The sequence below is a fragment of the Oncorhynchus mykiss genome, unplaced genomic scaffold (genome assembly GCF_013265735.2).
Source record: "Oncorhynchus mykiss isolate Arlee unplaced genomic scaffold, USDA_OmykA_1.1 un_scaffold_161, whole genome shotgun sequence".
Taxonomy (NCBI): Eukaryota; Metazoa; Chordata; class Actinopteri; order Salmoniformes; family Salmonidae; genus Oncorhynchus; species Oncorhynchus mykiss.
The window spans coordinates 467,501-480,655 of NW_023493667.1; the positions used below are offsets into that span (position 1 = coordinate 467,501).

General features: G+C 45.4%; 1 protein-coding gene and 1 long non-coding RNA gene across 2 annotated transcripts in view; both read left to right on the top strand.

Moving 5' to 3' along the window:
- LOC110517093 (multiple PDZ domain protein-like) overlaps window positions 1–6,544 on the top strand; it is a 159,415-nt gene extending 152,871 nt beyond the window's left edge. The window contains exons 39-41 of the mRNA XM_036972458.1: window positions 1,381–1,478; window positions 3,155–3,278; window positions 5,375–6,544. Coding sequence (XP_036828353.1) covers window positions 1,381–1,478; window positions 3,155–3,278; window positions 5,375–5,521 — 369 coding nt within the window. The 3' untranslated portion in view covers window positions 5,522–6,544. The remainder of the gene's footprint in view (window positions 1–1,380; window positions 1,479–3,154; window positions 3,279–5,374) is intronic.
- Window positions 3,613–4,159, top strand: LOC118947551. The gene is made up of 3 exons (XR_005041798.1): window positions 3,613–3,772; window positions 3,858–4,027; window positions 4,138–4,159. It is a non-coding gene; the product is annotated as an uncharacterized LOC118947551 (long non-coding RNA).
- Window positions 6,545–13,155: the final 6,611 nt, after the last annotated feature.

Genomic DNA, 13,155 nt, shown 5'->3' on the forward strand with positions numbered 1-13,155 from the left:
GTCCACTGCCCACCAGTCTCTGCACTGTGGTTGTCTACTGCTCACCAGTCTCTGCACTGTGGTTGTCCAGTGCCCACCAGTCTCTGCACTGTGGTTGTCCAGTGCCCACCAGTCTCTGCACTGTGGTTGTCCACTGCTCCAGTCTCTGCACTGTGGTTGTCCACTGCTCACCAGTCTCTGCACTGTGGTTGTCCACTACACCAGTCTCTACACTGTGGTTGTCCAGTGCTCCAGTCTCTACACTGTGGTTGTCCACTGCCCACCAGTCTCTGCACTGTGGTTGTCTACTACTCCAGTCTCTGCACTGTGGTTGTCTACTACTCCAGTCTCTGCACTGTGGTTGTCCACTGCTCACCAGTCTCTGCACTGTGGTTGTCTACTGCTCCAGTCTCTGCACTGTGGTTGTCCAGTGCTCCAGTCTCTGCACTGTGGTTGTCCAGTGCTCCAGTCTCTGCACTGTGGTTGTCTACTGCTCCAGTCTCTACACTGTGGTTGTCCAGTGCTCCAGTCTCTGCACTGTGGTTGTCCACTGCTCCAGTCTCTGCACTGTGGTTGTCTACTGCTCCAGTCTCTACACTGTGGTTGTCTACTGCTCCAGTCTCTGCACTGTGGTTGTCCACTGCCCACCAGTCTCTGCACTGTGGTTGTCTACTGCTCACCAGTCTCTGCACTGTGGTTGTCCAGTGCCCACCAGTCTCTGCACTGTGGTTGTCTACTGCTCACCAGTCTCTGCACTGTGGTTGTCCAGTGCCCACCAGTCTCTGCACTGTGGTTGTCTACTGCTCACCAGTCTCTGCACTGTGGTTGTCCAGTGCCCACCAGTCTCTACACTGTGGTTGTCCACTACTCTAGTCTCTACACTGTGGTTGTCCAGTGCTCCAGTCTCTGCACTGTGGTTGTCTACTGCTCCAGTCTCTGCACTGTGGTTGTCCACTACTCCAGTCTCTGCACTGTGGTTGTCCACTGCTCACCAGTCTCTGCACTGTGGTTGTCTACTGCTCCAGTCTCTGCACTGTGGTTGTCTACTACTCCAGTCTCTGCACTGTGGTTGTCCACTGCTCACCAGTCTCTGCACTGTGGTTGTCTACTGCTCCAGTCTCTGCACTGTGGTTGTCCAGTGCTCCAGTCTCTACACTGTGGTTGTCCACTGCCCACCAGTCTCTGCACTGTGGTTGTCCAGTGCTCCAGTCTCTACACTGTGGTTGTCCACTGCCCACCAGTCTCTGCACTGTGGTTGTCCAGTGCTCCAGTCTCTCTCCAACCCAATGTCTATATGTGTGTTTCAGGGGGGTTGGGTATGGTGGTACAGTATGGTGTTAAATGGGGTACAGCAGAAGACACCGTTTCAATATGGATTAATAACGTCTCGTTGTTCTTCAGGTGCTGACTACAGGGTCGGTGGATGAGGACTGTGGAGGAGGACAGGGTCAGAGGGATGTAGGACTCCCCTCCACAGGATCCCTACACAACAACATGAGGTAGGACTCTGCTGCTATCGCATGTTATAAAGAGGGAGAAGGTAGAGGAGGCTGAGGACAGGGAGAGGGAGAGGGGGAGGAGGCTGAGGACAGGGAGAGGGAGAGTCGGTAGAGGAAGCGGAGGACAGGAAGAGGGAGAGTCGGTAGAGGAGCCTGAGGACAAGGAGAGGGAGAGGGAGAGTAGGTAGAGGAGGCTGAGGACAGGGAGAGGGAGAGTCGGTAGAGGAGCCTGAGGACAGGGAGAGGGAGAGTAGGTAGAGGAGGCTGAGGACAGGAAGAGGGAGAGTCGGTAGAGGAGCCTGAGGACAGGGAGAGGGAGAGGGAGAGTAGGTAGAGGAGGCTGAGGACAGGGAGAGGGAGAGTCGGTAGAGGAGCCTGAGGACAGGGAGAGGGAGAGGGAGACTAGGTAGAGGAGGCTGAGGACAGGGAGAGGGAGAGTTGGTAGAGGAAGCTGAGGACAGGAAGAGGGAGAGGGAGACTTGGTAGAGGAGGCTGAGGACAGGGAGAGGGAGAGTAGGTAGAGGAGGCTGAGTACAGGGAGAGGAAGAGGGGGAGGAGGCTGAGGACAGGGAGAGGGAGATGTAGGTAGAGGGGGCTGAGGACAGGGAGAGATAGAGGAGGCTGAGGTCAGGGACAGGGAGAAGAGGATGTAGGTAGAGGAGGCTGAGGACAGGGAGAGGAAGAGGGGGAGGAGGCTGAGGACAGGGAAAGGGAGATGTAGGTAGAGAAGGCTGAGGACAGGGAGAGATAGAGGAGGCTGAGGCCAGGGACAGGGAGAGGAGGATGTAGGTAGAGGAGGCTGAGGACAGGGAGAGGAAGAGGAGGCTGAGGCCATGGACAGGGAGAGGAGGGTGTAGGTAGAGGAGGCTGAGGACAGGGAGAGGAAGAGGGGGAGGAGGCAGAGGACAGGGAGAGGAAGAGCAGGTTGAGGAGGCTAAGGACAGGGAGAGGGAGAGTAGGTAGACGAGGCTGAGGACAGGGTCAGGGCCAGGGGGATGTAGGTAGAGGAGGCTGAGGACAGGGTCAGGGCCAGGGGGATGTAGGTAGAGGAGGCTGAGGACAGGGTCAGGGAGAGGCGGCTGAGGACAGGGAGAGGGGGATGTAGGTAGAGGAGGCTGAGGACAGGGCCAGGGAGAGTAGGTAGAGGAGGCTGAGGACAGGGTCAGGGCCAGGGGGATGTAGGTAGAGGAGGCTGAGGACAGGGTCAGGGAGAGGAGGCTGAGGACAGGGAGAGGGGGATGTAGGTAGAGGAGGCTGAGGACAGGGTCAGGGCCAGGGGGATGTAGGTAGAGGAGGCTGAGGACAGGGCCAGGGAGAGTAGGTAGAGGAGGCTGAGGACAGGGTCAGGGAGAGGAGGCTGAGGACAGGGAGAGGGGGATGTAGGTATCCTCTCCACAGGATCAGCTACCCTTCACAACAACATGAGGTGGTTATGTACTGCTGTTTATAAATGTTTAGCTCCATAACACATTGATTCTCAACTATTTTGTCCCTCGGGGCCACCGTACAGCAATATTTTAACACTTATTTAATCAATGCTGTTATAAAAAATGGTCACATGGCAGACAGTTTGTTTAACACTTTTCACAACTGCAAAATGTTTGGTATGAGCCGTTGCCATAGAGAACCGCAAATCTGACATGTTGTTGTTGTTGTTGTTGTTATATCTCCCACAGTCCCCCGTTTTATAGAACCATCAGTCTGGACAGAGGAGCTCTGGGTCTAGGCTTCAGTATAGTAGGAGGGTTCAGCAGTCCCCACGGAGACCTGCCCATCTACGTCAAAACTGTCTTCGGAAAGGTAACTGTCTATTTCATTTAGAACGGGAACGCAGGCCTCTATTTCATTTAGAAAGGAAACAACAGGACTCTATTTAATTTAGAAAGGGAACACAGACCTCTATTTCATTTAGAAAGGTAACACAGGCCTCTATTTCATTTAGAAAGGGAACAACAGGCCTCTATTTCATTTAGAAAGGTAACTGTCGATTTCATTTAGAAAGGTAACACAGGCCTCTATTTCATTTATAAAGGGAACAACAGGCCTCTATTTAATTTAGAAAGGGAACAACAGGCCTCTATTTCATTTAGAAAGGTAACTGTCGATTTCATTTAGAAAGGTAACACAGGCCTCTATTTCATTTATAAAGGTAACACAGGCCTCTATTTCATTTAGAAAGGTAACACAGGCCTCTATTTCATTTAGAAAGGTAACACAGGCCTCTATTTCATTTATAAAGGTAACACAGGCCTCTATTTCATTTAGAAAGGTAACTGTCTATTTCATTTAGAAAGGTAAGACAGGCCTCTATTTCATTTAGAAAGGTAACTGTCGATTTCATTTAGAAAGGTAACACAGACCTCTATTTCATTTATAAAGGTAACACAGGCCTCTATTTCATTTAGAAAGGTAACACAGGCCTCTATTTCATTTAGAAAGGTAACACAGGCCTCTATTTCATTTAGAAAGGTAACTGTCGATTTCATTTAGAAAGGTAACTGTCGATTTCATTTAGAAAGGTAACACAGGCCTCTATTTCATTTAGAAAGGTAACTGTCTATTTCATTTAGAAAGGTAAGACAGGCCTCTATTTCATTTAGAAAGGTAAGACAGGCCTCTATTTGATTTAGAAAGGTAACTGTCTATTTCATTTAGAAAGGTAACACAGGCCTCTATTTCATTTAGAAAGGTAACACAGACCTCTATTTCATTTAGAAAGGTAACACAGGCCTCTCTTTCATTTAGAAAGGTAACACAGGCCTCTATTTCATTTTAGAAAGATAACTGTCTATTTCATTTAGAAAGGTAACTGTCTATTTCATTTAGAAAGGTAAGACAGGCCTCTATTTCATTTAGAAAGGTAAGACAGGCCTCTATTTCATTTAGAAAGGTAAGACAGTCCTCTATTTGATTTAGAAAGGTAACTGTCTATTTCATTTAGAAAGGTAACACAGGCCTCTATTTCATTTAGAAAGGTAACACAGGCCTCTATTTCATTTTAGAAAGATAACTGTCTATTTCATTTAGAAAGGTAACTGTCTATTTCATTTAGAAAGGTAAGACAGGCCTCTATTTCATTTAGAAAGGTAAGACAGGCCTCTATTTCATTTAGAAAGGTAAGACAGTCCTCTATTTGATTTAGAAAGGTAACTGTCTATTTCATTTAGAAAGGTAACACAGGCCTCTATTTCATTTAGAAAGGTAACACAGGCCTCTAAGGTAACACATTATTTTAGTCCTCAATGTCAATTCAATATACCTATCATTCTACTGTAAATTCCTTGTTTCTTACAACTACCAGTAGAAACTCAACAACCAGTAGAAACTCAACAACCAGTAGAAACTCAACAACCAGTAGAAACTCAACAACCAGTAGAAACTCAACAACCAGTAGAAAGTCAACAACCAGTAGAAACTCAACAACCAGTAGAAACTCAACAACCAGTAGAAACTCAACAACCAGTAGAAAGTCTCTCCCTCTGCATCTGTCGCTCCCTCTGCATCTGTACTCCCTCTGCATCTGTCTCTCCCTCTGCATCTGTCTCTCCCTCTGCATCTGTCTCTCCCTCTGCATCTGTCTCTCCCTCTGCATCTGTCTCTCCCTCTGCATCTGTCCCTCTGTCTCTGCATCTGTCTCTCCCTCTGCATCTGTCCCTCTGTCTCTCCCTCTGCATCTGTCCCTCTGTCTCTGCATCTGTCTCTCCCTCTGCATCTGTCCCTCTGTCTCTCCCTCTGCATCTGTCTCTCCCTCTGCATCTGTCTCTCCCTCTGCATCTGTCTCTCCCTCTGCATCTGTCTCTCCCTCTGCATCTCCCTCTCCCTCTGCATCTGTCTCTCCCTCTGCATCTGTCTCTCCCTCTGCATCTGTCTCTCCCTCTGCATCTGTCTCTCTCCAGGGAGCAGCGATTGAGGACGGCCGGCTGCAGCGCGGGGATCAGATCATCGCTGTGAACGGTCACAGTCTGGAGGGGGTCACCCACGCCGGCGCCGTCGCCATACTGAAGAGGACCAAGGGAACTGTAGTCCTCACCGTACTCTCCTGAGTGTCAGTCCTCACACAACCAACCGTCTGTCGCCCTTTGATGATGTCATCAGCAGACTACATCAGGGTTGTGTTCATCAGGAAACAGACAAAACAGGGAGGGACTGTCTGAACTTTTTTTTTCAATAAGGAACATTCATTTATGTGTTCTGTTGCAAAACGTTTTGCTACGGTGTGTGTGCGCGTGTAATGAACACGACCCTGTTTATCTCTAGAAGGAGGTGAAGATTCTCACAGAAGAATGTCTTCTATATGTCCTCCTAGATGTAACTGGTTCTCATTGTAACAAAACTATGAACCCTGTAATGCATGTCTATGTGTCTGTGTACATCAATATGGACCTCATCATACCAGACTACTGACTACTCACATCACTGTCTCCTTCTAAATGCACCTCATCATACCAGACTACTGACTACTCACATCACTGTGTCTCCTTCTAAATGCACCTCATCATACCATACTACTGACTACTCACATCACTGTCTCCTTCTAAATGCACCTCATCATACCATACTACTGACTACTCACATCACTGTGTCTCCTTCTAAATGCACCTCATCATACCAGACTACTGACTACTCACATCACTGTCTCCTTCTAAATGCACCTCATCATACCAGACTACTGACTACTCACATCACTGTCTCTTTCTAAATGCACCTCATCATACCAGACTACTGACTACTCACATCACTGTCTCCTTCAATATGGAACTCGTCATACCAGACTACTGACTACTCACATCACTGTGTCTCCTTCTAAATGCACCTCATCATACCAGACTACTGACTACTCACATCACTGTGTCTCCTTCTAAATGCACCTCATCATACCAGACCACTGACGACTCACATCACTAACTAACACACTCTAATGACGCAAGAACAAATGTGGCAATAGATGCCAAGACTCTTCGCCAATCTTTCATATTGGCGTTTAGGTGTAGAATTTACATTCTAATTAAGAATTCAAAATGGGAGCCTTTCTCTCTCTCTGTCTCTCTGTCCCTCTGTCTCTCTCTCTCTCTGTCCCTCTGTCTCTCTCTCTCTCTCTCTCTCTCTCTCTCTCTCTCTCTCTCTCTGTCCCTCTGTCTCTCTCTCTCTCTCTCTCTCTCTGTCCCTCTGTCTCTCTCTCTCTCTGTCCCTCTGTCCCTCTGTCTCTCTCTCTCTCTCTCTCTCTCTCTCTCTCTCTCTCTCTCTCTCTGTCTCTCTCTCTCTCTCTCTCTCTCTCTCTCTCTCTCTCTCTCTCTCTCTCTCTCTCTCCCTGTCTCTCTCTGTCCCTCTGTCTCTCTCTCTCTCTCTCTCTCTGTCCCTCTGTCTCTCTCTCTCTCTGTCCCTCTGTCTCTCTCTCTCTCTGTCCCTCTGTCTCTCTCTCTCTCTCTCTCTCTGTCCCTCTGTCTCTCTCTCTCTCTGTCCCTCTGTCTCTCTCTCTCTCTCTCTCTCTCTCTCTCTGTCCCTCTGTCTCTCTCTCTCTCTGTCCCTCTGTCTCTCTCTCTCTCTCTCTCTCTCTCTCTCTCTCTCTCTCTCTCTCTCTCTCTGTCTCTCTCTCTCTCTCTCTCTCTCTCTCTCTCCCTGTCTCTCTCTGTCCCTCTGTCTCTCTCTCTCTCTCTCTCTCTGTCCCTCTGTCTCTCTCTCTCTCTGTCCCTCTGTCTCTCTCTCTCTCTGTCCCTCTGTCTCTCTCTCTCTCTGTCCCTCTGTCTCTCTCTCTCTCTCTCTCTCTGTCCCTCTGTCTCTCTCTCTCTCTGTCCCTCTGTCTCTCTCTCTCTCTCTCTCTCTCTCTCTCTCTCTCTCTCTCTCTCTCCCTGTCTCTCTCTCTCTCTCTCTCTCTCTCTCTCTCTCTCTCTCTCTCTCTCTCTCTCTCTCTCTCTCTCTCTCTCTCTCTCTCTCTCTCTCTCTCTCTCTCTCTCTCTCTCTCTCTCTCTCTCTATCATGTTCATGAATGTTATTAATGTGACTGTTGTTGTAATCATTTATTTATTCTGTTTTATATGTTGCCTGTAGGAAGGCCTACTAACCTGTACTTTTGTTTTATTATTTAATATGAATGTCATTTAGAAAGAAACTATTCAAGTTTTACGAGATGAATTTTCTACAGTATAGATAGAATATTGGTATTTTAAGCTCTTCGGCTGCTAATACTGACTACTTCATGTATTGTAGTTTACTGATATACTGCCAGCTTACTATAGCTACAGCTGTTACTAATGCTATATACAGGCTGGATGACAAGGTGCCGCGTGCATCGATGAGGCAGAAGGTCACGTGGTGTTATGATTCTGAACGGTCCGATACCCTAGCAACAATGACAACAAGCCGCCACGTGGGGAATCGCAGGTGGCTCGTTTCCACTCGTTCTATCTTGTTGTTGATACCATGTTTTGTTATGACTCATTTCACGTTTGTGCTAATATAGCAAAACATCATCTAGCTAGCTAACCAACAACTGCAAGGATGTTTTTTGTGACAACAATTGCTCATTGTGTAAATGTATTTATGTTTTCAATAAAAAAATATAGTTTACAACACGCTAAGGCAACTTAGTCTGTTTTGCCCCATAGTTGTGCACGCGTCGGTTTTGTTGCTAAACAACCAACCCGTCTACGTGAATAGATCAGTACAACCAAAGAATTGACGAATCAACCAAAGAATCGACGAATCAACCAATCAATGATGAATCAACCAAAGAATCGACGAATCAACCAACCAATGATGGGCGATGGTCTGTTTTGCATCGGTATAGAATAGATGACAACGACTTGTCAGTATCTAATTTCTGCAATGCAATAGTTATTTACTTTATTGATCTATTCATTGTGTTTTATATATTCTCTGTAGGAACCTCTTTGCCAATAGTTTTTCAGTTCTTCCCTGCTAGAACCTTTTAGGTTCTAGAACCTTTCAGTGGAGTGTTTGTATAGGAGAAGGTGATACCTGTATTCCGTATGTTACTCCATATGTCATCTTGTAGACAAGTCAGTTCTTCCCTGCTAGAACCTTTTTAGGATCTAGAACCTTTCAGAGGAGTGTTTGTATAGGAGAAGGTGATACCTGTATTCCGTATGTTACTCCGTATGTCATCTGTAGACAAGTCAGTTCTTCCCTGCTAGAACCTTTTTAGGTTCTAGAACCTTTCAGTGGAGTGTTTGTATAGGAGAAGGTGATACCTGTATTCCGTATGTTACTCCATATGTCATCTGTAGACAAGTCAGTTCTTCCCTGCTAGAACCTTTTTAGGTTCTAGAACCTTTCAGAGGAGTGTTTGTATAGGAGAAGGTGATACCTGTATTCCGTATGTTACTCCGTATGTCATCTGTAGACAAGTCAGTTCTTCCCTGCTAGAACCTTTTTAGGTTCTAGAACCTTTCAGTGGAGTGTTTGTATAGGAGAAGGTGATACCTGTATTCCGTATGTTACTCCATATGTCATCTGTAGACAAGTCAGTTCTTCCCTGCTAGAACCTTTTTAGGTTCTAGAACCTTTCAGTGGAGTGTTTGTATAGGAGAAGGTGATACCTGTATTCCGTATGTTACTCCATATGTCATCTGTAGACAAGTCAGTTCGTCAAATTTGTGCCCCGCTAGAGATGCCTCGGTCAACTGTAAGTGCTGTTACTGTGAAGTGGAAACGTCTAGGAGCAACAACGGCTCAGCCGCGAAGTGGCAGGCTAACACAAACCATTCCGGCATTGCTTTGGCTGTATGCTTGGGGTGATTGTCCAGTTGGGACGTAAAATTCCCCCCCCACCCCCCCAGTCTAAGATCGTTTGAAACTCTGAAGCAGGTTCTCATCAAGGATTTGCCTGTATTTGGCTCCATTCGTTGTTCCCTCTATCCTTACCAGTCCCTGCCGCTGAACAGCATCCCCATAACATGATGCTGCCGCCACCACCATGCTTCACGGTGGGGATGGTGTTTTAAGGGTGATGAGCCGTGCCTGGTTTTCTGCAGACATAGCGCTTTGCATTTCAGGCCAACGATTAACATGTTTGTCTCATTAGAACACAGAATATTTTGCCTTATTCTCTCAGTCTTTCATGTGTCTTCATGCCATCTCTAGGCGTGCTGTCATGTGCCTTTTCAGGAGTGGCTTCCATCTGGCCATTCTCCCATGAAGCCCAGATTGGTGAAGTGCTGTAGAGACTGTTGTCCTTCTGGCAGGTTCTCCCATCTCACCCAAGGAACTCTGTATTTCTGTCAGAATGGTCATTGAGTTCTTGGTCACCTCCCTGACCGAGGTCCTTCTTGCTCCGTTGCTTAGTCTAGTAGCACAGTCAGCTCTAGGCAGAGTCTGGGTAGTTCCATATTTTTTTTTCAATATCCCAATGATGGAGACCACTGTGCTCTTGGAAATGTTCAACACTTTAGCAATGGTTTTATACCCTTCCCCAGATATATGCCTCATCACAATTCTATCTCAGATATCTATGGACAGTTCCTTGGATTTCATGGTATAGTTTCTGACATGCACTGTCAACTGTGGAACCTTATATAGACAGGTGTGTTTCTTTCTAAATCACGTCCAAACGATTGAATTGGCCACAGGTGGACTCCAATCAAGTTGTAGTGACATGTCAAGGATGATGAAGGAAACAGGAAGTAGCTGAGCTCCGTTTGGAGCGTCAAAACAGAAGGGGTGTGAATACTTGTGTAAATTAGATATTTCTGAATTTCACGTTCAATACATTTGCAATAATTTCTAAAAACATGTTTTCCTTTTGTTATTATGCGGTATTGTGTGTGGATGAGAGATATTTTTTTTACAAATTTAATCCATTTTGAATTCAGGCTGTAACTCAACAAAATGTGGAATAAATCAAGAGGTATTAATACTCTCTGAAGGCTCTGTATCTCACAGTAGACTGGAGCAATCAGCTCACTGCACATCCCATAATGTGTGAATGAATGGGATGGGCTGGTTAACTACGGTCCTGATGGTTATGTAGGGAATAGGGTTTCATTTGGGACGCACTCTTGGCCTTTTGATGGACTGCATTACCAATTAAACACACTGCTCACAGAAAACATGTTCACAGGAGGTTATGTACAGTAGGAACTCTAAACTACAGGAGGTTATGTACAGTATGAACACTAAACTACAGGAGGTTATGTACAGTAGGAACACACTAAACTACAGGAGGTTATGTACAGTAGGAACACTCTAAACTACAGGAGGTTATGTACAGTAGGAACACTCTAAACTACAGGAGGTTATGTACAGTAGGAACACTAAACTACAGGAGGTTATGTACAGTAGGAACACTAAAGTACAGCAGGTTATGTACAGTAGGAACACTAAACTACAGGAGGTTATGTACAGTAAGAACACTAAACCACAGGAGGTTATGTACAGTATGAACACTAAACTACAGGAGGTTATGTACAGTATGAACACTAAACTACAGGAGGTTATGTACAGTATGAACACTCAACTACAGGAGGTTATGTACAGTAGGAACACTAAACTACAGGAGGTTATGTACAGTAGGAACACTAAACTACAGGAGGTTATGTACAGTAGGAACACTAAACCACAGGAGGTTATGTACAGTAGGAACACTAAACTACAGGAGGTTATGTACAGTAGGAACACTCTAAACCACAGGAGGTTATGTACAGTAGGAAAACTCTAAACCACAGGAGGTTATGTACAGTAGGAACACTCTAAACCACAGGAGGTTATGTACAGTAGGAACACTCTAAACCACAGGAGGTTATGTACAGTAGGAACACTCTAAACCACAGGAGGTTATGTACAGTATGAACACTAAACTACAGGAGGTTATGTACAGTATGAACACAAAACTACAAGAGGTTATGTACAGTATGAACACTCTAAACTACAGGAGGTTATGTACAGTAGGAACACTAAACTACAGGAGGTTATGTACAGTAGGAACACTAAACTACAGGAGGTTATGTACAGTAGGAACACTAAACCACAGGAGGTTATGTACAGTAGGAACACTAAACTACAGGAGGTTATGTACAGTAGGAACACTCTAAACCACAGGAGGTTATGTACAGTAGGAAAACTCTAAACCACAGGAGGTTATGTACAGTAGGAACACTCTAAACCACAGGAGGTTATGTACAGTAGGAACACTAAACCACAGGAGGTTATGTACAGTAGGAACACTCTAAACCACAGGAGGTTATGTACAGTAGGAACACTAATCTACAAGTGGTTATGTACAGTATGAACACTAAACTACAGGAGGTTACATACAGTAGGAACACTAAACTACAGGAGGTTATGTACAGTAGGAACACTCTAAAACGCAGGAGGTTATGTACAGTGTGAACACTAAACTACAGGAGGAAATGTACAGTAGGAACACTCTAATCTCCAGGAGGTTATGTACAGTAGGAACTCTAAACCACAGGAGGTTATGTACAGTAGGAACACACTAAACTACAGGAGGTTACATACAGTAGGAACACTAAACTACAGGAGGTTATGTACAGTAGGAACTCTAAACTACAGGAGGTTATGTACAGTAGGAACACTCTAAACTACAGGAGGTTATGTACAGTAGGAACACTCTAAACTACAGGAGGTTATGTACAGTAGGAACACTCTAAACTACAGGAGGTTATGTACAGTAGGAACACTCTAAACTACAGGAGGTTATGTACAGTATGAACACTCTAAACTACAGGAGGTTATGTACAGTAGGAACACTAAACTACAGGAGGTTATGTACTGTAGGAACACTAAACTACAGGAGGTTATGTACAGTAGGAACACTAAACTACAGGAGGTTATGTACAGTAGGAACTCTAAAACACAGGAGGTTATGTACAGTAGGAACACACTAAACTACAGGAGGTTATGTACAGTAGGAACACTAAACTACAGGAGGTTATGTACAGTAGGAACACACTAAACCACAGGAGGTTATGTACAGTATGAACACTAAACTACAGGAGGTTATGTACAGTAGGAACACTAAACTACAGGAGGTTATGTACAGTAGGAACACTCTAAACTACAGGAGGTTATGTACAGTAGGAACACTAAACTACAGGAGGTTATGTACAGTAGGAACACACTAAACCACAGGAGGTTATGTACAGTATGAACACTAAACTACAGGAGGTTATGTACAGTAGGAACACTAAACTACAGGAGGTTATGTACAGTAGGAACACTCTAAACTACAGGAGGTTATGTACTGTAGGAACACTCTAAACTACAGGAGGTTGGTGTTACCTTAATTGGGGAGGACGGGTTCGTGGTAATGGCTGGGGCAGAATAGTGGAATGGTATCAAATCAATCAAACCCATTGGTGTCCATGGTTACCATGTGTTTGATGTTACTCCGTTCCAGTCATTATGATGAGCAGTCCTCCCCTCAACAGCCTCCACTGCCATTGATCTAAACATCACATGGTTAAAGGTTGGGGGGGTGGAAGGCCTGAAATATTTAGCTTTTACAAAATGTTATGCAGTTTTTAAATGAAACAAAATACCTTGTTCTTGTTTAATATTTTAGAAATGTAAACCCCCTAAATCTTTAATGCCTTGAGGGAATTGTATGGTACAATACATTTCTCTCTCTCACTCACTCACTCTTTCTGTCCACATTTCCCCCCCCACCTTCTTTCTCTGTTTTCCCCCTCTCCCTCTCTAT